The sequence below is a fragment of the Labeo rohita genome, chromosome 4, assembly GCF_022985175.1.
Source record: "Labeo rohita strain BAU-BD-2019 chromosome 4, IGBB_LRoh.1.0, whole genome shotgun sequence".
Lineage (NCBI taxonomy): Eukaryota > Metazoa > Chordata > Actinopteri > Cypriniformes > Cyprinidae > Labeo > Labeo rohita.
In genome coordinates, this window is record NC_066872.1 from 44096004 (window position 1) to 44110252 (window position 14249).

General features: G+C 33.2%; 1 protein-coding gene across 29 annotated transcripts in view; it reads left to right on the plus strand.

The window, feature by feature from the left end:
• plekha5 (pleckstrin homology domain containing, family A member 5) overlaps nucleotides 1–14249 on the plus strand; it is a 177256-nt gene that overhangs the window by 133348 nt on the left and 29659 nt on the right. For 28 of the 29 annotated variants that reach the window (XM_051107215.1, XM_051107216.1, XM_051107219.1 and 25 more), the window contains 3 exons: nucleotides 3527–3627; nucleotides 5881–5996; nucleotides 8188–9099. In XM_051107215.1, coding sequence (XP_050963172.1) covers nucleotides 3527–3627; nucleotides 5881–5996; nucleotides 8188–9099 — 1129 coding nt within the window. Of the gene's footprint in view, nucleotides 1–3526; nucleotides 3628–5262; nucleotides 5409–5856; nucleotides 5997–8187; nucleotides 9100–14249 lie in introns of those variants that run through there. The other variant, XM_051107241.1, reaches the window with a different exon arrangement.

Here is a 14249-nt window from a genome sequence, read left to right on the forward strand (position 1 = left end):
TTCAGTTTTAGTAATTTTAGTACTTTAAAAATCAGTTCTTGTTTTTTTTGTTTTGCATCTAATATTTATATTTTTAATCATTAATATTTATTTGTTGTGTCAGTTTTATTTAAATTAACAAAAAATATATTATCGAAAACAGTTTTATTTCAATTTTAGTATTTAAATCGGTTTGTTGGCAAGGCAACATTTTAAATTTTTATTTGGTTTTCATCTAATATTTATATTTTTATTCTTTAATATTTATTTGTTATTATTCATTAATATTTGTTTATTATTATTCATTAATATTTATTTATTTCAGCTTTATTTCAATTATCAAAAACTTTTTTCTTTCTTTTTAATTGTTTTATTTTTGTTTTTTTGTTTTTTTTTAAATGTATAAATACTTGACTACTAAATGTTGTGATTGAGCAATCGGAGTCAGGTATTTTATTTAATAATCTCTCATAATATATGAAGTGAGAGAGATGCATGAACATAATCCAGTTTGAGCCCAAAGTTGTCTCATTGGACGGGTTTTGCTGCATGCCGAAGTCTCTTGAGGACGCTCTCTCAGATCTCCATAAATTGTGCAATTAAGCAGTCCGACACTGCAATCAGATCCTTTATTCACAGCCGGACCCGTGAGGGCCAAGGCTGTTTATTGGCTGACGAAGAAGACTGAGGAGTATTCCAGCCACGCAGCAGACGTGCTCAGACTCTGTCCATATCCTCCATCTCTCTGTGAGCCCGTATCGACGGCTCAGATTAAATGTTGCAGTGGATGTCAGTGATGAAGGACAGGTGAAGCTCTCAACGGCCCTGACCGAACGATGCCACTGTGAGCAGAGGAGGGCAGAACACTGACGCCCCCTGTCTGTGTCAGCGGGTACTGCACGTACTAGTTCATTAGTTTTGATCTGTTGTCAAGTTGTTTAATATATTTGTCACCTTTTAAAAAGACTGAAAGTAATTAAAAAGTCTGTGTAAGCAATCTTTTTGCAATAAGTGTTTATATCTTTCATCATTTGGCAATAGAATTCTTTTTCTTCCTCAATAGTACTAAAGGAATCATTAATGGAAAATATCCAGAATTATTCTTTACGACTCCAATCCTGTTAAAAAAATCTGTTGAATTTTCATCAGAATTCTGTGTTGGCTGAGATTTTGTGGCGCCACTGCACTTACTCTGAGCTTTGATTTTATGGGGGTGTATCAGTATGTGGTTTCCCTAAAGCCAGCACACCGAGTCTGATCTTGACGTGAAAGCTGATCATGTCTCTGTGTTGGTTTGTGCTTGTTTGCTGTCAGTGATTGAGCGCAGCGTCTGCTGTGAGCCACCGGCGGCTTTCTTTACTTCTGAACGCCGCCTCGCGGATCTGAGCCGCTCACGCCGCTCCAGAACTCAGTGTGTGGGATGTTTCCAACACACATAGGGATGCAAAAACTTGCTCCATGTAACTTTTAAAAGACAGTTGCATCACATGGTGCTGAAGCGTCATTATCTTGATTGGTCACTATGGTAGAGGAATAGTAAGCATGCTAGTCTGCTGAGTTTGTGGCACAAGAATGTATACGGCCCATATTTCGGGTTAGGAATTTGCACGTCTACTTATGCTAACTATATAACTTTTAATATACATGCATGCATGCATATGTGAGGTATACTGATTTTTTAGGTGCTCTTTCTGCAAATTATATTCTTATGCCAGTAGGTGGCGACAAGTGACTGTCTTTGTGAGTGAGTGAGTCATTCATTCACTCAATAGATTCCTTCAAAAACACTGATTCATTCAGAACTAAAGTATATTTATAGTTAGTCAATCATTGAATCTTTCACTCAACCCATTTGATTCATTCATTGATTCTTTTTGAGTTTGGAACTTCAACTTCAATTCACTCAATTGATTCCCTCCAAAACATTGACTTATTCATAAACAAAATATATTAATCATCAGTCAGTCATTGAATCTTTCACTCAAGCAGTCTGATTGATTTAGGAACAAAACAACTGACTGTTTTTATTAGGAAATGATTGAATTGTTCACTAAACCATTTTAATTAATTCAGGAACAAAACAAGTGACTCTTTATGAGTAACAAATCGATTCATTAATTAAATTCCTTCCAAAACACTGACTTATTTATGAACAAAATATATTTATCACCAGTAAATCATTGAATCTTTCACTTAACCAGTTCAGTTCATTCAGGGAAAAAACAAGTGATTTTTGTCGTGAGTGAGAAATTGATTCACTCAATCGATTCCTTCCAAAATACTGACTCATTAATGAGCAAAATGTATTCATCATAAGTAAATAATTGAATCTTTCACTTAACCAATTCAATTAATTCTTGAACAAAACAAGTGACTTGAATCTTGTTCGATTTAAATTAATTCAGGAATGAAACAAGTGAGTGTCTTTTTGAGTAACAAATTAATTAATTAAAACGATTCCTTCAAAAACACTGACTTGTTTATGAACAAAATATATTTATCATCAGTAAATCATTGAATCTTTCACTTAATCAATTTGATTGATTTAGGAACAGAACAGCTGACTGTTTTTATTAGGAAATGATTAGATCTTTCACTCCATTTCCATTAATTCAGGAACAAACAAGTGACTCTTTATGAGTAACAAATTGATTCATTAATTAGATTCCTTCAAAAACACTGACTTGTTTATGAACAAAATATATTTATCACCAGTAAATCATTGAACCTTTCACTCATCCAATTTGATTAATTCAGGAATGAAACATTGTTGAATCATTCAATCACTGATCAAATGTTGAATTACTCACTCAGTTGATTCAGGTCTTTATGAGTGACTCATTGAATCATTCATTCAATGAATTTATATAAACGCACCGATTCATTTATTGCAACACATTCAGAGATGCCATTATGTTGCTACAGTTATTGTTGTTTTGACTGCATTTGGAGCTGTTTTTGTTGGCAGAGTAAAAATAGACACAAATTGGTTGCAGTTTCCTCAGTATTGACTTCCTGTTTATTGAACTGTTGTTTATAAGCACTATCACTCATAATTGTGCTGTAGGTCTGAATTTCATTCGCCTTGTGCTGTTACTTCTCTAAGCAATCTGGCGGATGGTTAAATGGCTAGTTTTGCAAATAAAATGGAGTTTTATGTGATTGTTTGAAATAATGAATGCCATAACGGCCATGATAATTCTCAAGCTTATGGAAGCCGATGATGGGTACGTGCCGTTTTTGGCATTATTACGCTAATAGTAACGGTTAACGCAGCTGTCACTCTGAATTGACTCTGTCGGCAAGCAACTCTTGACAGATTGGTCGCAGTCTGCAATCACAACGATAGACTTCACAGTCGAGTGCAGTCACAACCTCATTGACACGCTCGGATGCACGCAGCCCTGCAGTTTTCCCACTGTCTGTTTACTCGAACCCCTGCCGAAATAAACACCAAGTCATGGCTTCGGCTGCAAGTTTAACAAGTTCCCTGCCAGTCGGCTAATATATGCTAATGTCCACAACGCCTCTCTCTTTGTGTCTACAGATGAGAAGGAAGAGGGAATCTTGGGAAGTATCCTCCTGCCCAGCTTCCACATCTCCATGCTGTCCGTGGATGACCACATAAGCAGGAAATACGCCTTCAAGGTCAGAGACGCATTCAGAATCTCTCAGACGTGGCCGTATTTTACATATAAATGTGGTTTGGAAGAGGGCAGGTGAATAGACTGGTGAATAAAAGAGTTGAAACACATTTGAACAGAGTTACAGTCGATAAAGGTTTACTTTTAGTTTTATTGTTAGAAATGCATATTTTCAAGCTGTCGTCACATGCTTTTTCTATTATGAGAAACAAGCACTTAATTTATGGTCATCATAAAATTTGAGGTTATTTCTGCATATAATATTGTACATTTTTAATATTCAAACAAATTCAAACAGTGAACAATTCATATGCTTCTGTTTAAATGTTCGAGGTTAAGATTTTTTTCTTTTATTTTTAAAAGCAGTCTCTTATGCGCATTAGTGCTGCATTTATTTGAACAAAAATGTAGTAAAATAAATTAATGAGCAAAATATATTTATCATCAGTAAATCATTGAATCTTTCACTCAACCGTCTGGATTTATTCAGGAATAAAACAGGTGACTTTTTTAATGAAAAAAATATTGAATCTATCACACTCAACCATTTTGATTCAATTAGGAACAAAACAAGTGACTCTTTATGAGTGAAAAGTTCATTCACTCAATTGATTCCTTCCAAAACGCTGACTTATTCATGAGCAAATTATATTTATCATCAGCAAATCATTGAATCTTTCACTCAACCATTTCGATTTATTCAGGAATGACACGAGTGACTTTTTTAAATGAAAAATTATTCAATCTTTCACTCAACCTTTTTGATTCAATTAGGGTCAAAACAAGTGACTCTTTATGAGTAAAAAAGTTCATTCACTCAATTGATTCCTTCTAAAACACTGACTTATTCATGAACAAAATATATTTATCATCAGTAAATCATTGAATCTTTCACTCAACCAATTTGATTGATTTCTGAACAAAACATCTGACTGTTTTTATCAGAAAATGATTGAATCTTTCACTCAACCTATTTGATTCAATTAGGAACAAAACAAATGACTCTTTATGAGTAAAAAAGTTCATTCACTCAATTGATTACTTCTACAACACTGACTTATTTATGAGCAAAATATATTTATCATCAGTAAATCACTGAATGTTTCACTCAACCAGTTTTTGATTTAGTCAGTGAATGTTATTTCATTTTCTTTCATTAAAAAATGTCTTTACTCTCGCTTTTGATCAATTGAATGCATCCTCACTGAATGAAAGTATTACAAAAAACAACAACCTAAACCTAGATTGATAAATGCTATAAAATGTGTTTGTTTTTGATACCAAATGGAGTCTTATCACATCATTTTACCTGACTTGAACCTGACCATTTCCATTAATAGCATTAGAAATATTACACTGACTTCAGGTCAGAAAAACTTTTTTTAGTATCATCATAATTAAAGTTTAGAGCGATTTAGTCTCTGTCTCTCTCTCTCTGAGGTCGGATCGGTGTTCATCTGTGAATTTAATCAAGTCTTAAAAAATAAAATCCTGACATCTTGCTCAAGGGCTTCGGTAAAACAGTTATTAACTTGAGTTAGACCGGTTTCCTGACAGTAGTTTTTGCTGGATGGCACTTTTCACCTGACGCTGCATTTTTGTGTCTAGCTCTGTGAGAGTTTGCATCTCAGTGGAGTCGTTTACCTATTAGTGCAGATGTTTTCATGTCGACTCATTACTTTTTCTCGATCTTGTTCTCCTTTTCACAATGGTGCGGCTTGTCCTCGATGAGGATTCATGAACTCGAGCATCAACATGTTTACTGGATGGTGCTTCGCTAATACGGTGAGTCCTGAGTTTGCACAATGCCACATTAACCAGGAATGTCTTCATCCTTTTTAAAGGAACGGTTCACCCAAAAATGAGCATTTGCTGCAGTGAATGGGTGCCGTCAGAATGAGACTCCATGAAATATATTTTGTATGCTGCCTGTGTAGACTGAAACATCTCACTAGAGTTCTTGCTAACTATTCTAAAGTGTTCAGTGTTATATAAACTGTTGTGAAAGACAAGCTGTAATATCCAGACAAAAGCTGTCAGAGTCGAGCAGTCAGACAAACTCCTGGGGATCTCTGAACGATGGGGGTCTGTCAACTCAAACCCTCCTGACGACGATCTGCTCACTTCAGAAAGACTACTCGAGCATTATTGCATTTTGTGCCACTGACACCATCTAGGAAACCCAAAGCAGATATTAATTGGTATTCACCGTCTGCTGTTTTTCCCCCTTCAGGCTCTGTTGGTTTCTCACAACTAGGCGACGCATCCAAACATGCGGACGTATTATTTCAGCACTGACACAGCCAAAGATATGGAGTCCTGGATGAAGGTTATGACTGACGCGTCATTGGTCCACTCTGAGCCAATCAGAAGGTAGGAAAATGTGCTTTGGTTCACACTGAAGCAACCAGAAGAAACACATTCAAATCACTTGTCCTTTTCATCTAGTGTACAACTTCAGTGACATTTACAGCAGTTCACTTAAGTATATGTTTGTTTGTTCGTTTTCCCAGGTTTCTAATTAATGCAAAAAAGCAAAACAAAATAAGCAAGTAATAATGTAAATAATTTAAAAGCAATAATATTGCTAATATAAATTATTTAAAAGGGATAGTCAAATGTAAAAAGTTGAATTATGATCAGTAATATTATCAACATTTTCTTTTTTAAATATATATTTCTTTACTTAAGAATTGGTTTCTAAAATGCAAAACATAAGTAATTAATAATATAAATAATTTAAAAGCAATAATAAATTAAGGAAAAAATAAATCTGTTCTCTATGATCAATAATGTCAAAATGTTAATGTTTTTATTATTAATAATTAATTAAATTGTAATCAAAATTAATATTTTAGAAGTAATAATAACAAAGAAGAAAAAAAAACTTTGTAATCAGTAATGATGTAAATTGTTAATAAATATTTTTTATATATATAAAAATTTTTACTTTTCATTTGTTTCCCCAGTTTAAGAATTAGTTTCAAAAAAGCAAAACAAAACTGCTTTAATAATTAATACAGTTAATTCATAATATAAATAACAGCAATGTTGTTTCTAATATAAATAATTTTAAAGCAATACGTATTTGTTTTCCAGGATAAGAATTAAAAAGCAAAACAAAATAAGTAATTAATATTTAAATAATTTCTAAGCAATAATAACAAAGGGAAAAAATAAAGTTATTCTTTGTAATCACTGATAATGAAAATTGTTACTAAGTACTTTTTATATATAAAAACATTTTTTCCTTCATTTGTTTTCCAGCCCAAGAAATTAGATTCTGATTTGCAAAACAAAATAAGTAATATAAATAATTTCAAAACAATAATAAATACATTTATATAAATAACATGTAATAATAAATAATCACTAATAATGTCAAAATGTTAAAAAATATTTTTATTTTCGTTTAGTTAATTTATTTTACTTTTTTTTTTTTTATTATTTATTTACTTATTTTATTTATAATTTATTTTTTATTTTTATTTATTTTTGTTAATTTTCCCAGGTTAAGAATTTGTTTTAAAAAAGCAAAACAAAATAATGAATTAATTATTTAAACAACAGCAATGTTGTTTATAATACAAGTAATTTAAAAACTATAATAAAAAATTTGTTCTTTTTGATCAGTAATAATGTCAAAATGTAGATACAATTTTTGAAATGTATGTGTAAATTGTATGTAAATTGTTAATATAATTTTTTTTATATAATACTTTTTTATAATAAATCCTTTGTTGTTGGCAATGTTGTTTATAAAAAAAATTATTTAATTTTTAAAAGCAATAGCAAAATAAAATTTTCTTTATAATTAGTTATAATGTTAAGAAGTGCTGAACCATGAGGTTTTATGAGAGAAAACTGAAATCCAGAACATTCAGATTCAAAAAGTCAGCATTTTTTGAGAAACCAAAGTATAGTCATAACAACATGCCTTACAGACACATTATAATGGAAAACGTTGATTAGTCCACACCGAGCCAATCAGAAACAAAGAAAATCCAAAAGTGTAGCTTTGTGGACTTACTACTTTCCTGTTTATCTTGCATTATTTAGATTGTTAGCTTTGTTTGTTAAGATGCCTCAGTAGAAACCACTTTAGCGTTTCCTCTTTACTCTGGGCGCTCTTTATAATGCCGCTTTTATCGTAGCTTTTTTAAGGAAAGCTGTCGAATTTCTAGACTAGAGCCGCTTCGATCCCGAGAGAGTCTCACCAGCATTTTCACAGTGCAGAGGATGCTTTTGAAACTCTGTGTGTGTTTGTTTCATTGCAGCTTTTAGCACAATCACAGATGCTGAAGAATTCTCTCCAAAACACTTGCTTTTTTTAGTACTAAAATTGCTTTTTGAACAGCTGTGATTGAAAATGAACTGCAGCTGACTTTTCAAAGAAACAAAGTGACTTTTATTAAAGGAGACACGAATGTTTGGTCCAAAAGAGCTTGTGTTTATTCAGTGTTCCAGTGGCAATCTGTAGTAAAGCTCTTTATAAATATTGCTTGTTTTTATTCTTGTTTGAAAAATCTGACTCACTCGCTTTTCGTTCTTTCTCTCTCTGCAGGCTTGAGAAGGTAAAGGTTGACTCACGCAGCCCTCAGGAGATGAACAACATGCTGAATCACCGGGTCCTGACCCGACCCGAGATCCAAAACAACGAGCGAAACCGTGAGACGCTCCGCCAGGAGGAGAAGAAGCAAAAAGCCGTGGACAAGCAGAAAGAGAAAGACGGCAGGGTTAGCGTGCAGAAAGACGGAGAGCGTTACACCCTCCAAAGAGACGCCGACAACTACGCTCTGCACAAAGACGCTCAGAGACTCGCTCTGCAAAAGGACGGAGACCGATACATGCTGCAGAAGGACGTGGAAAAATTTGTCTTGCAGAAAGACGGAGAGAAATACGCCGTCCACAAAGAAGGAGAGAAGTACCTGTTGCAGAAGGACGGCCAGAAGTACACGGTACACAAAGACGGAGACAAGTACACGCTTCAGAGAGAAGGCGAAAAATACGCCCCGCCGAAAGACGGAGAAAAAAGCCTGCAGAAAGATGCGAGGTACCCGCTTGGAGACAAACACGTGCAGCAGAAAGATTCGGAGAAACCCGTCCCGCCGCCGCGGGAAGGCGAGAAATACGGCTTTCAGAAAGAGGGCGCTGTGGAGCGGCCGCTCACTAAGATCAACAGCATCAAACTCCAGCCGGCCCAAGCGGCGGCCATCGCTGCGGCCGTCTCGTCCTCCAGACAGCTGCAGAGCGCAGCGGGATCCGCTCAGTACAAGCCGGCCCAGGTCAACGGTTCTGGAGAACGGGGAGGAGACAGAAGCCCCGGAGACATGAACAACACCGTGCCTCAGAGGACGACGGTGCCACCACAGCCCGCAGAGCCAGAGCGAACCCTGAGCAGAACCAACTCCATGCAGCAGCTGGAGCAGTGGGTCCGTACGCACCGCACACGGGCCCCGGACGACGACACCAGGAGGTGAGGAAGCACGTTTTATAACCCCTAAGAGTGGTTCATTTCAAGTTAATATTGCTTATTATATTGCTTTATTGATTTTTGTTTCTTGTGTGTGTTTGTGTAAAATTTTGTTAATGCTCTAATTATTTTTAGATGTTTATTTTAGTGTGGTTGTGATGATCTCATGAGAGACTAGCTTGTATGTGTCTTTGTAGACTACACAATAAATATTACAAAATTCACATTATAGATTACAAACCGCATTTTACAGTACGCACAGTAAAAACTACATAATATTACAAATTATACAGTATACACTTTTACAAACTATACAGTATAATGTTTCTTACACATTAAAACTACTTGGATTACAAAGTCCACAGTACACACTTTACAAACTATATGTACAACGTTTTGCACATTAGCTACTTGCGTTACAGGCTACATGTGATTTTGTAGACTATACAATAAACGTTACAAACTTTACATTATGAGCTAAAAACTTTACAAACCAAACGTACTGTATGATACACAATGCACATTTTACACTACGCTCAGTACAAACCACACAATACCTACTTTACAAACAGACTACAAACTACATAATGTTTTACACAGTAAAACTAGTACATAGTCCAACTTTACAAATTATTAATATATATACATATATATATACCATTTAACAGATTAGATCTACTTGCGTTACAAAGTACACAGTATGCACTTTACAAAACAAACACGTTTCAATATATACATTTTAAACACTACACGTGTTACAAATTATACAATGTAATTTTACAAAATGCTGTCTTTGCACATCAACTGCACAGTTTAAACTTTACAATCTCTGCCTGACAAACTAAAACACATTACAAACTACATAGTGCATACTTTACAAACCAAACTATACATATTTTAAATGTTACATCATTTTTACAAATGCTACACACATCACATACTACACACTATACACTTTACAAACTACAAAATGCTCACTTTACAAACTGAACACATTATCAACTGCACAATATATACACTTTACAGTTCCTGCTTGACAAACTACACACTTTACAAACCTAACGCATTACAAACTATACATTTTAAATGTTACACACATTGTAGACTACACAGTTTTACAAAATATGTTGTGTTTGTAATGTTTATGTACTAATGCTTATGAAACATTACAAACTACGTAGTACACACTTACCAAACCAAAAACTTTACAAGTTATACGTTTTAAAAATTGCATGCACTGCAAACTATGCAATATAAATTTTATAAAACGCTCACTTTACAATCTATACACTTTGTCAGCCTCACAATATATGCTTTACAAACTAATCACATTGCAAATTATACAATTTCTGCTTTATAAACTACTTTGATTATAAAGTACAAACATTGCAAACATTTTACATTTTTACATTTTACAAACTATAAAAGACAAAACTACAAATACATTGTTTTTTTTTGTAAAATCAGGTATTGTGTAGTTTGTCAACTTTTTGTTTTGTAGTTTGTAATGCTTTTTGGCTTTTATTTGTAGTTTTTAGCATGTCTATTGTGTAGCTTGTAATGTTTGACTTATTTTCAAAATAAGTTTGCTTATTGTATACTATGTAAAGTTTTACAAAACGCCAACTTTACAAACTTTACACACAATATCAAACGCACAATAAATACTTCACAAATTACAGCATAGTTTGTGTTTAGTTTGTAAAAGCAGGTAATGTGCCGTAGTTTTTAGCATGTATGTTATGTAGTTTGTAATGTTTAGCTTGTAAAACTATTTTTTGTTGTTTGTAAAGTTTTACAAAATGCACACTTTACAAACTATACACACAAAATTAAATGCACAACACATGCTTTACAAACTACACACATTACAAACTACAACATAGTTTGGGTTTAGTTTGCAAAAGCAGGTATTATGCAGTTTGTAGGTTTTTTTTTTTACTTTTTACATGTATATTATGAAGTTTGTAAACTTTGTAGTTTGTAAAGTTTCTATACGTATGTTGCTTAAACATGACAAACTACACAAAACATGCTTTACTAGCTCTACAATATGCACTTTACAAACTACTTTTTGAGTGCATATAAAGTTGTATTTTTTACACTCCGTCTATCTGTCAGAAAACAAGCTAGACACACCGGATTCATGCATCATTCTGTCTGTGTGAGTTTGTGAAGCATCAGGGCTCTGACAGCAGTGCCAGAGAGCAGCAGAAAGCAGCGTTTTCTCTCCCACTCTCAGTCCCCCGACGCATCGGCTCCACAGCAAACTCCGGTGTCTGCAGGCAGTGCTCCTGCATGAGCTCTTTATCATGACCCAACAGATATTTTTACCTCTGCCCGCTCTCAATGCCTCCGCCGGCCCGCGCTGCTGTCAGGTGCCATCCTCCGTTTAGCCGTGCAGGCGCAGAGTAGGAGGACGTGTGTTTGCTTTGCTTGTCTCGTCCTCCTCTCCTGTGATGAATAAGTCATGCAGCTTTGTGCTCGAGCACCACGAAAATTTGTCTCAAAGTGGATCAGAGTTGCTGTCAGCGCAGGAAGAGGAACAGGAAGGCGAGCGAGGAGAGAGAACGGCGCCGTGCGTTCGTGTTATTTCAGATGCTGATTCATGCCGATTATCAAAAGGCACCGGTGAAGCTCGTCTCTGCTCTGCCTACATTCTCTTCAGAAACTATCGTCAATATTTGTGCAACTCGTGCACATCTTGCAGCGCTCGTTTTTGACAGTTGTTCTTGCATATGCACGTCCTGACCGATCGGAAACTTTCTTTCCAAACTCTCAGCAGATCTCCTGCCACAGTCTGAGTATGTAAACTCTAAGTCAGCTGAATTTTAAGCTACTTGGTTTTGTGAAATCAACTCAATTCAGGGTGCAATTAAAAGCAGTGAACACAAACAAAAATGTAATTATTTGTAGTCAAAATCGTTTTATTTTAGATGAGAAAACTGCAAGAAACTGCAGCATCACTGTAAGTTGTCTTGTAAAATATGGCAAAAATAACTGCACGATATTAAATTAAATGTTTATTTAGAAGAATTTATAATTTGTTCATTTTGAGTGTTGTATTTAGTGTAATAAATATTTTGTTTAATGCAGGTTTGTATTAATATTTTTAAATATAGTATAATCTTTATTATAACATTAAATGTTAGTAATCTTAATATTTTAATATTATATATATATATTAATGTTGTAGTTAGTTTATTAAATCTTAATGCATGTTTCAATTCATATTTTGAAATACATATTAGTATTATATTTGTATTTCAGTTTTTTTTTTTTTTTTTTTAAGTTTGTGAAAAATAATTATTAGTTTTCTGTGTTGTATGTAGTTTAATAAATATTGTGTTTAAATTAATATTTTTAAATAGAATGTTTATTTTAATATTGTAATTTTAACATTTTAATTGTTTAAAAAAAATGTTTTCAATATATTTAGTTTAACAAATCTTTGTTCAATGCAAGTTTGAAATAATATTTGTAAATTTAGCATGATCTTTATAATAATAATAATAAATATTATAATATAAATATTTTTAAATATTTAAATATTTTTTTAAAAAATTATCTTAAATATTTTTCTTTTTTAAAGATTGCAAAAATATTTTTTGTTTGTATTTAGTTTAATAAATATTTAGTTTGAAGCATGCTAATGCATTAAATTTAATTAATATTTCTAAATATAATATTTATTATAATAATTGTATTATAATGTTTAATTTTTGCTTAGTGCATGTTTCAGTTAATATTCTTTAAATATATTTTAATATTTATTATTGTGGTTACTATACACGGATTAAAATATGACAAGTATAAAGTTTTCAGTGTTGTATTTAGTTTAACAAATCTTTTGTTTAATGCATGTTTCAATTAATATTTTAAAACATTTAGTATTATTGTAATTAATATGCACTAATTAAAATTTGACAAATATAATGAAAAAGTTTCAGTGTTATATTTAGTTTAACAAATCTTTTTTATGCATGTTTCAAGTCATATTTTTAAAATATATTTTACTCTTTATTATTGCAATTAATATACACTGAGTAAAATATGACAAATATTATAAAAACATTAATTTTCAATGTTGTATTTAGTTTAACAAATCTTTTAATGCATGTTTCAATTAATATTTTTAAAAATATATTTTAGTGTTATTGTAATTAATAAATACTGATTAAATATATATTTATATATTATATTATTATATATAAAATATATATATTTTAGACGTGAATGGACGTGAATAATTCTGATATTAAATATTAACTTAATTTAGCAGATATTTTCATTTTCAAAACAGGTGCCTTAATAAGGAAAAAGGAAGTTTATCAAGTTTATCATCGTTGGCAGTTTCTTTGATTATAATTAAAGTGATTATATATATCACCACTCCTACATTGTCTTGTGTTCAATTAAATAAGTTGAGTGAAACTAACTGCTGTAAAATGTAAAATTAGATTAGTTTAATGTTGCCAATACTGTGCACCGTGGTAAATAATTGAGCTGTTTTTCTGGTCCAGCCAACATCGTTTGGAGCTGCTCGTGTTCAGCAAATAGAGACACGACGTTTGTGGTTGTGCGTCTTGGCAGTCGGAGCTTTTTATTGATTTCTGCTCCGTCAGTATAAGAGTGCACATGCCAGGCCTTTCAATGGCACCTATAAAAGTGCCCAGCCGATCTCACCAGCTTCTGGAAAACGGTAGCGCTCGTAACTCTCAGAAACCGTCCTGGCACTCGTGCGTCTTCCCATCTGTTCTGCTGCGTTTCCTGTTGCTGATGCATGTATGCGGTAATTATTTCTGAGCGATCGGCAGATGACGAGCGCTGAAGAATTAGAGGCGTTTTAATGATCAGCCCGAGTGAAAGGTGAAGGCTTTTGTGCTGTGACGAGTATAAGCACGACGCTTTTATGGTATACTAATGAGTCAGTGTTTAATTATCTCCTGCAGCTCCACGGGAAATCATCACAAAGTCAAAGCCGGGCCTTATTAGCATGATTGTATTATAAAACTCTCTTATTGAAGTGTTGTTTTCTATATTGTTGGCCTTTCTGTGACGCCAATTTCTATGTCTTCCAAAATTACGTCCTACTAAATGTTACCAACGAGCATAAATAAATAAATAAATAAATTTATGCAATAAAATAAATA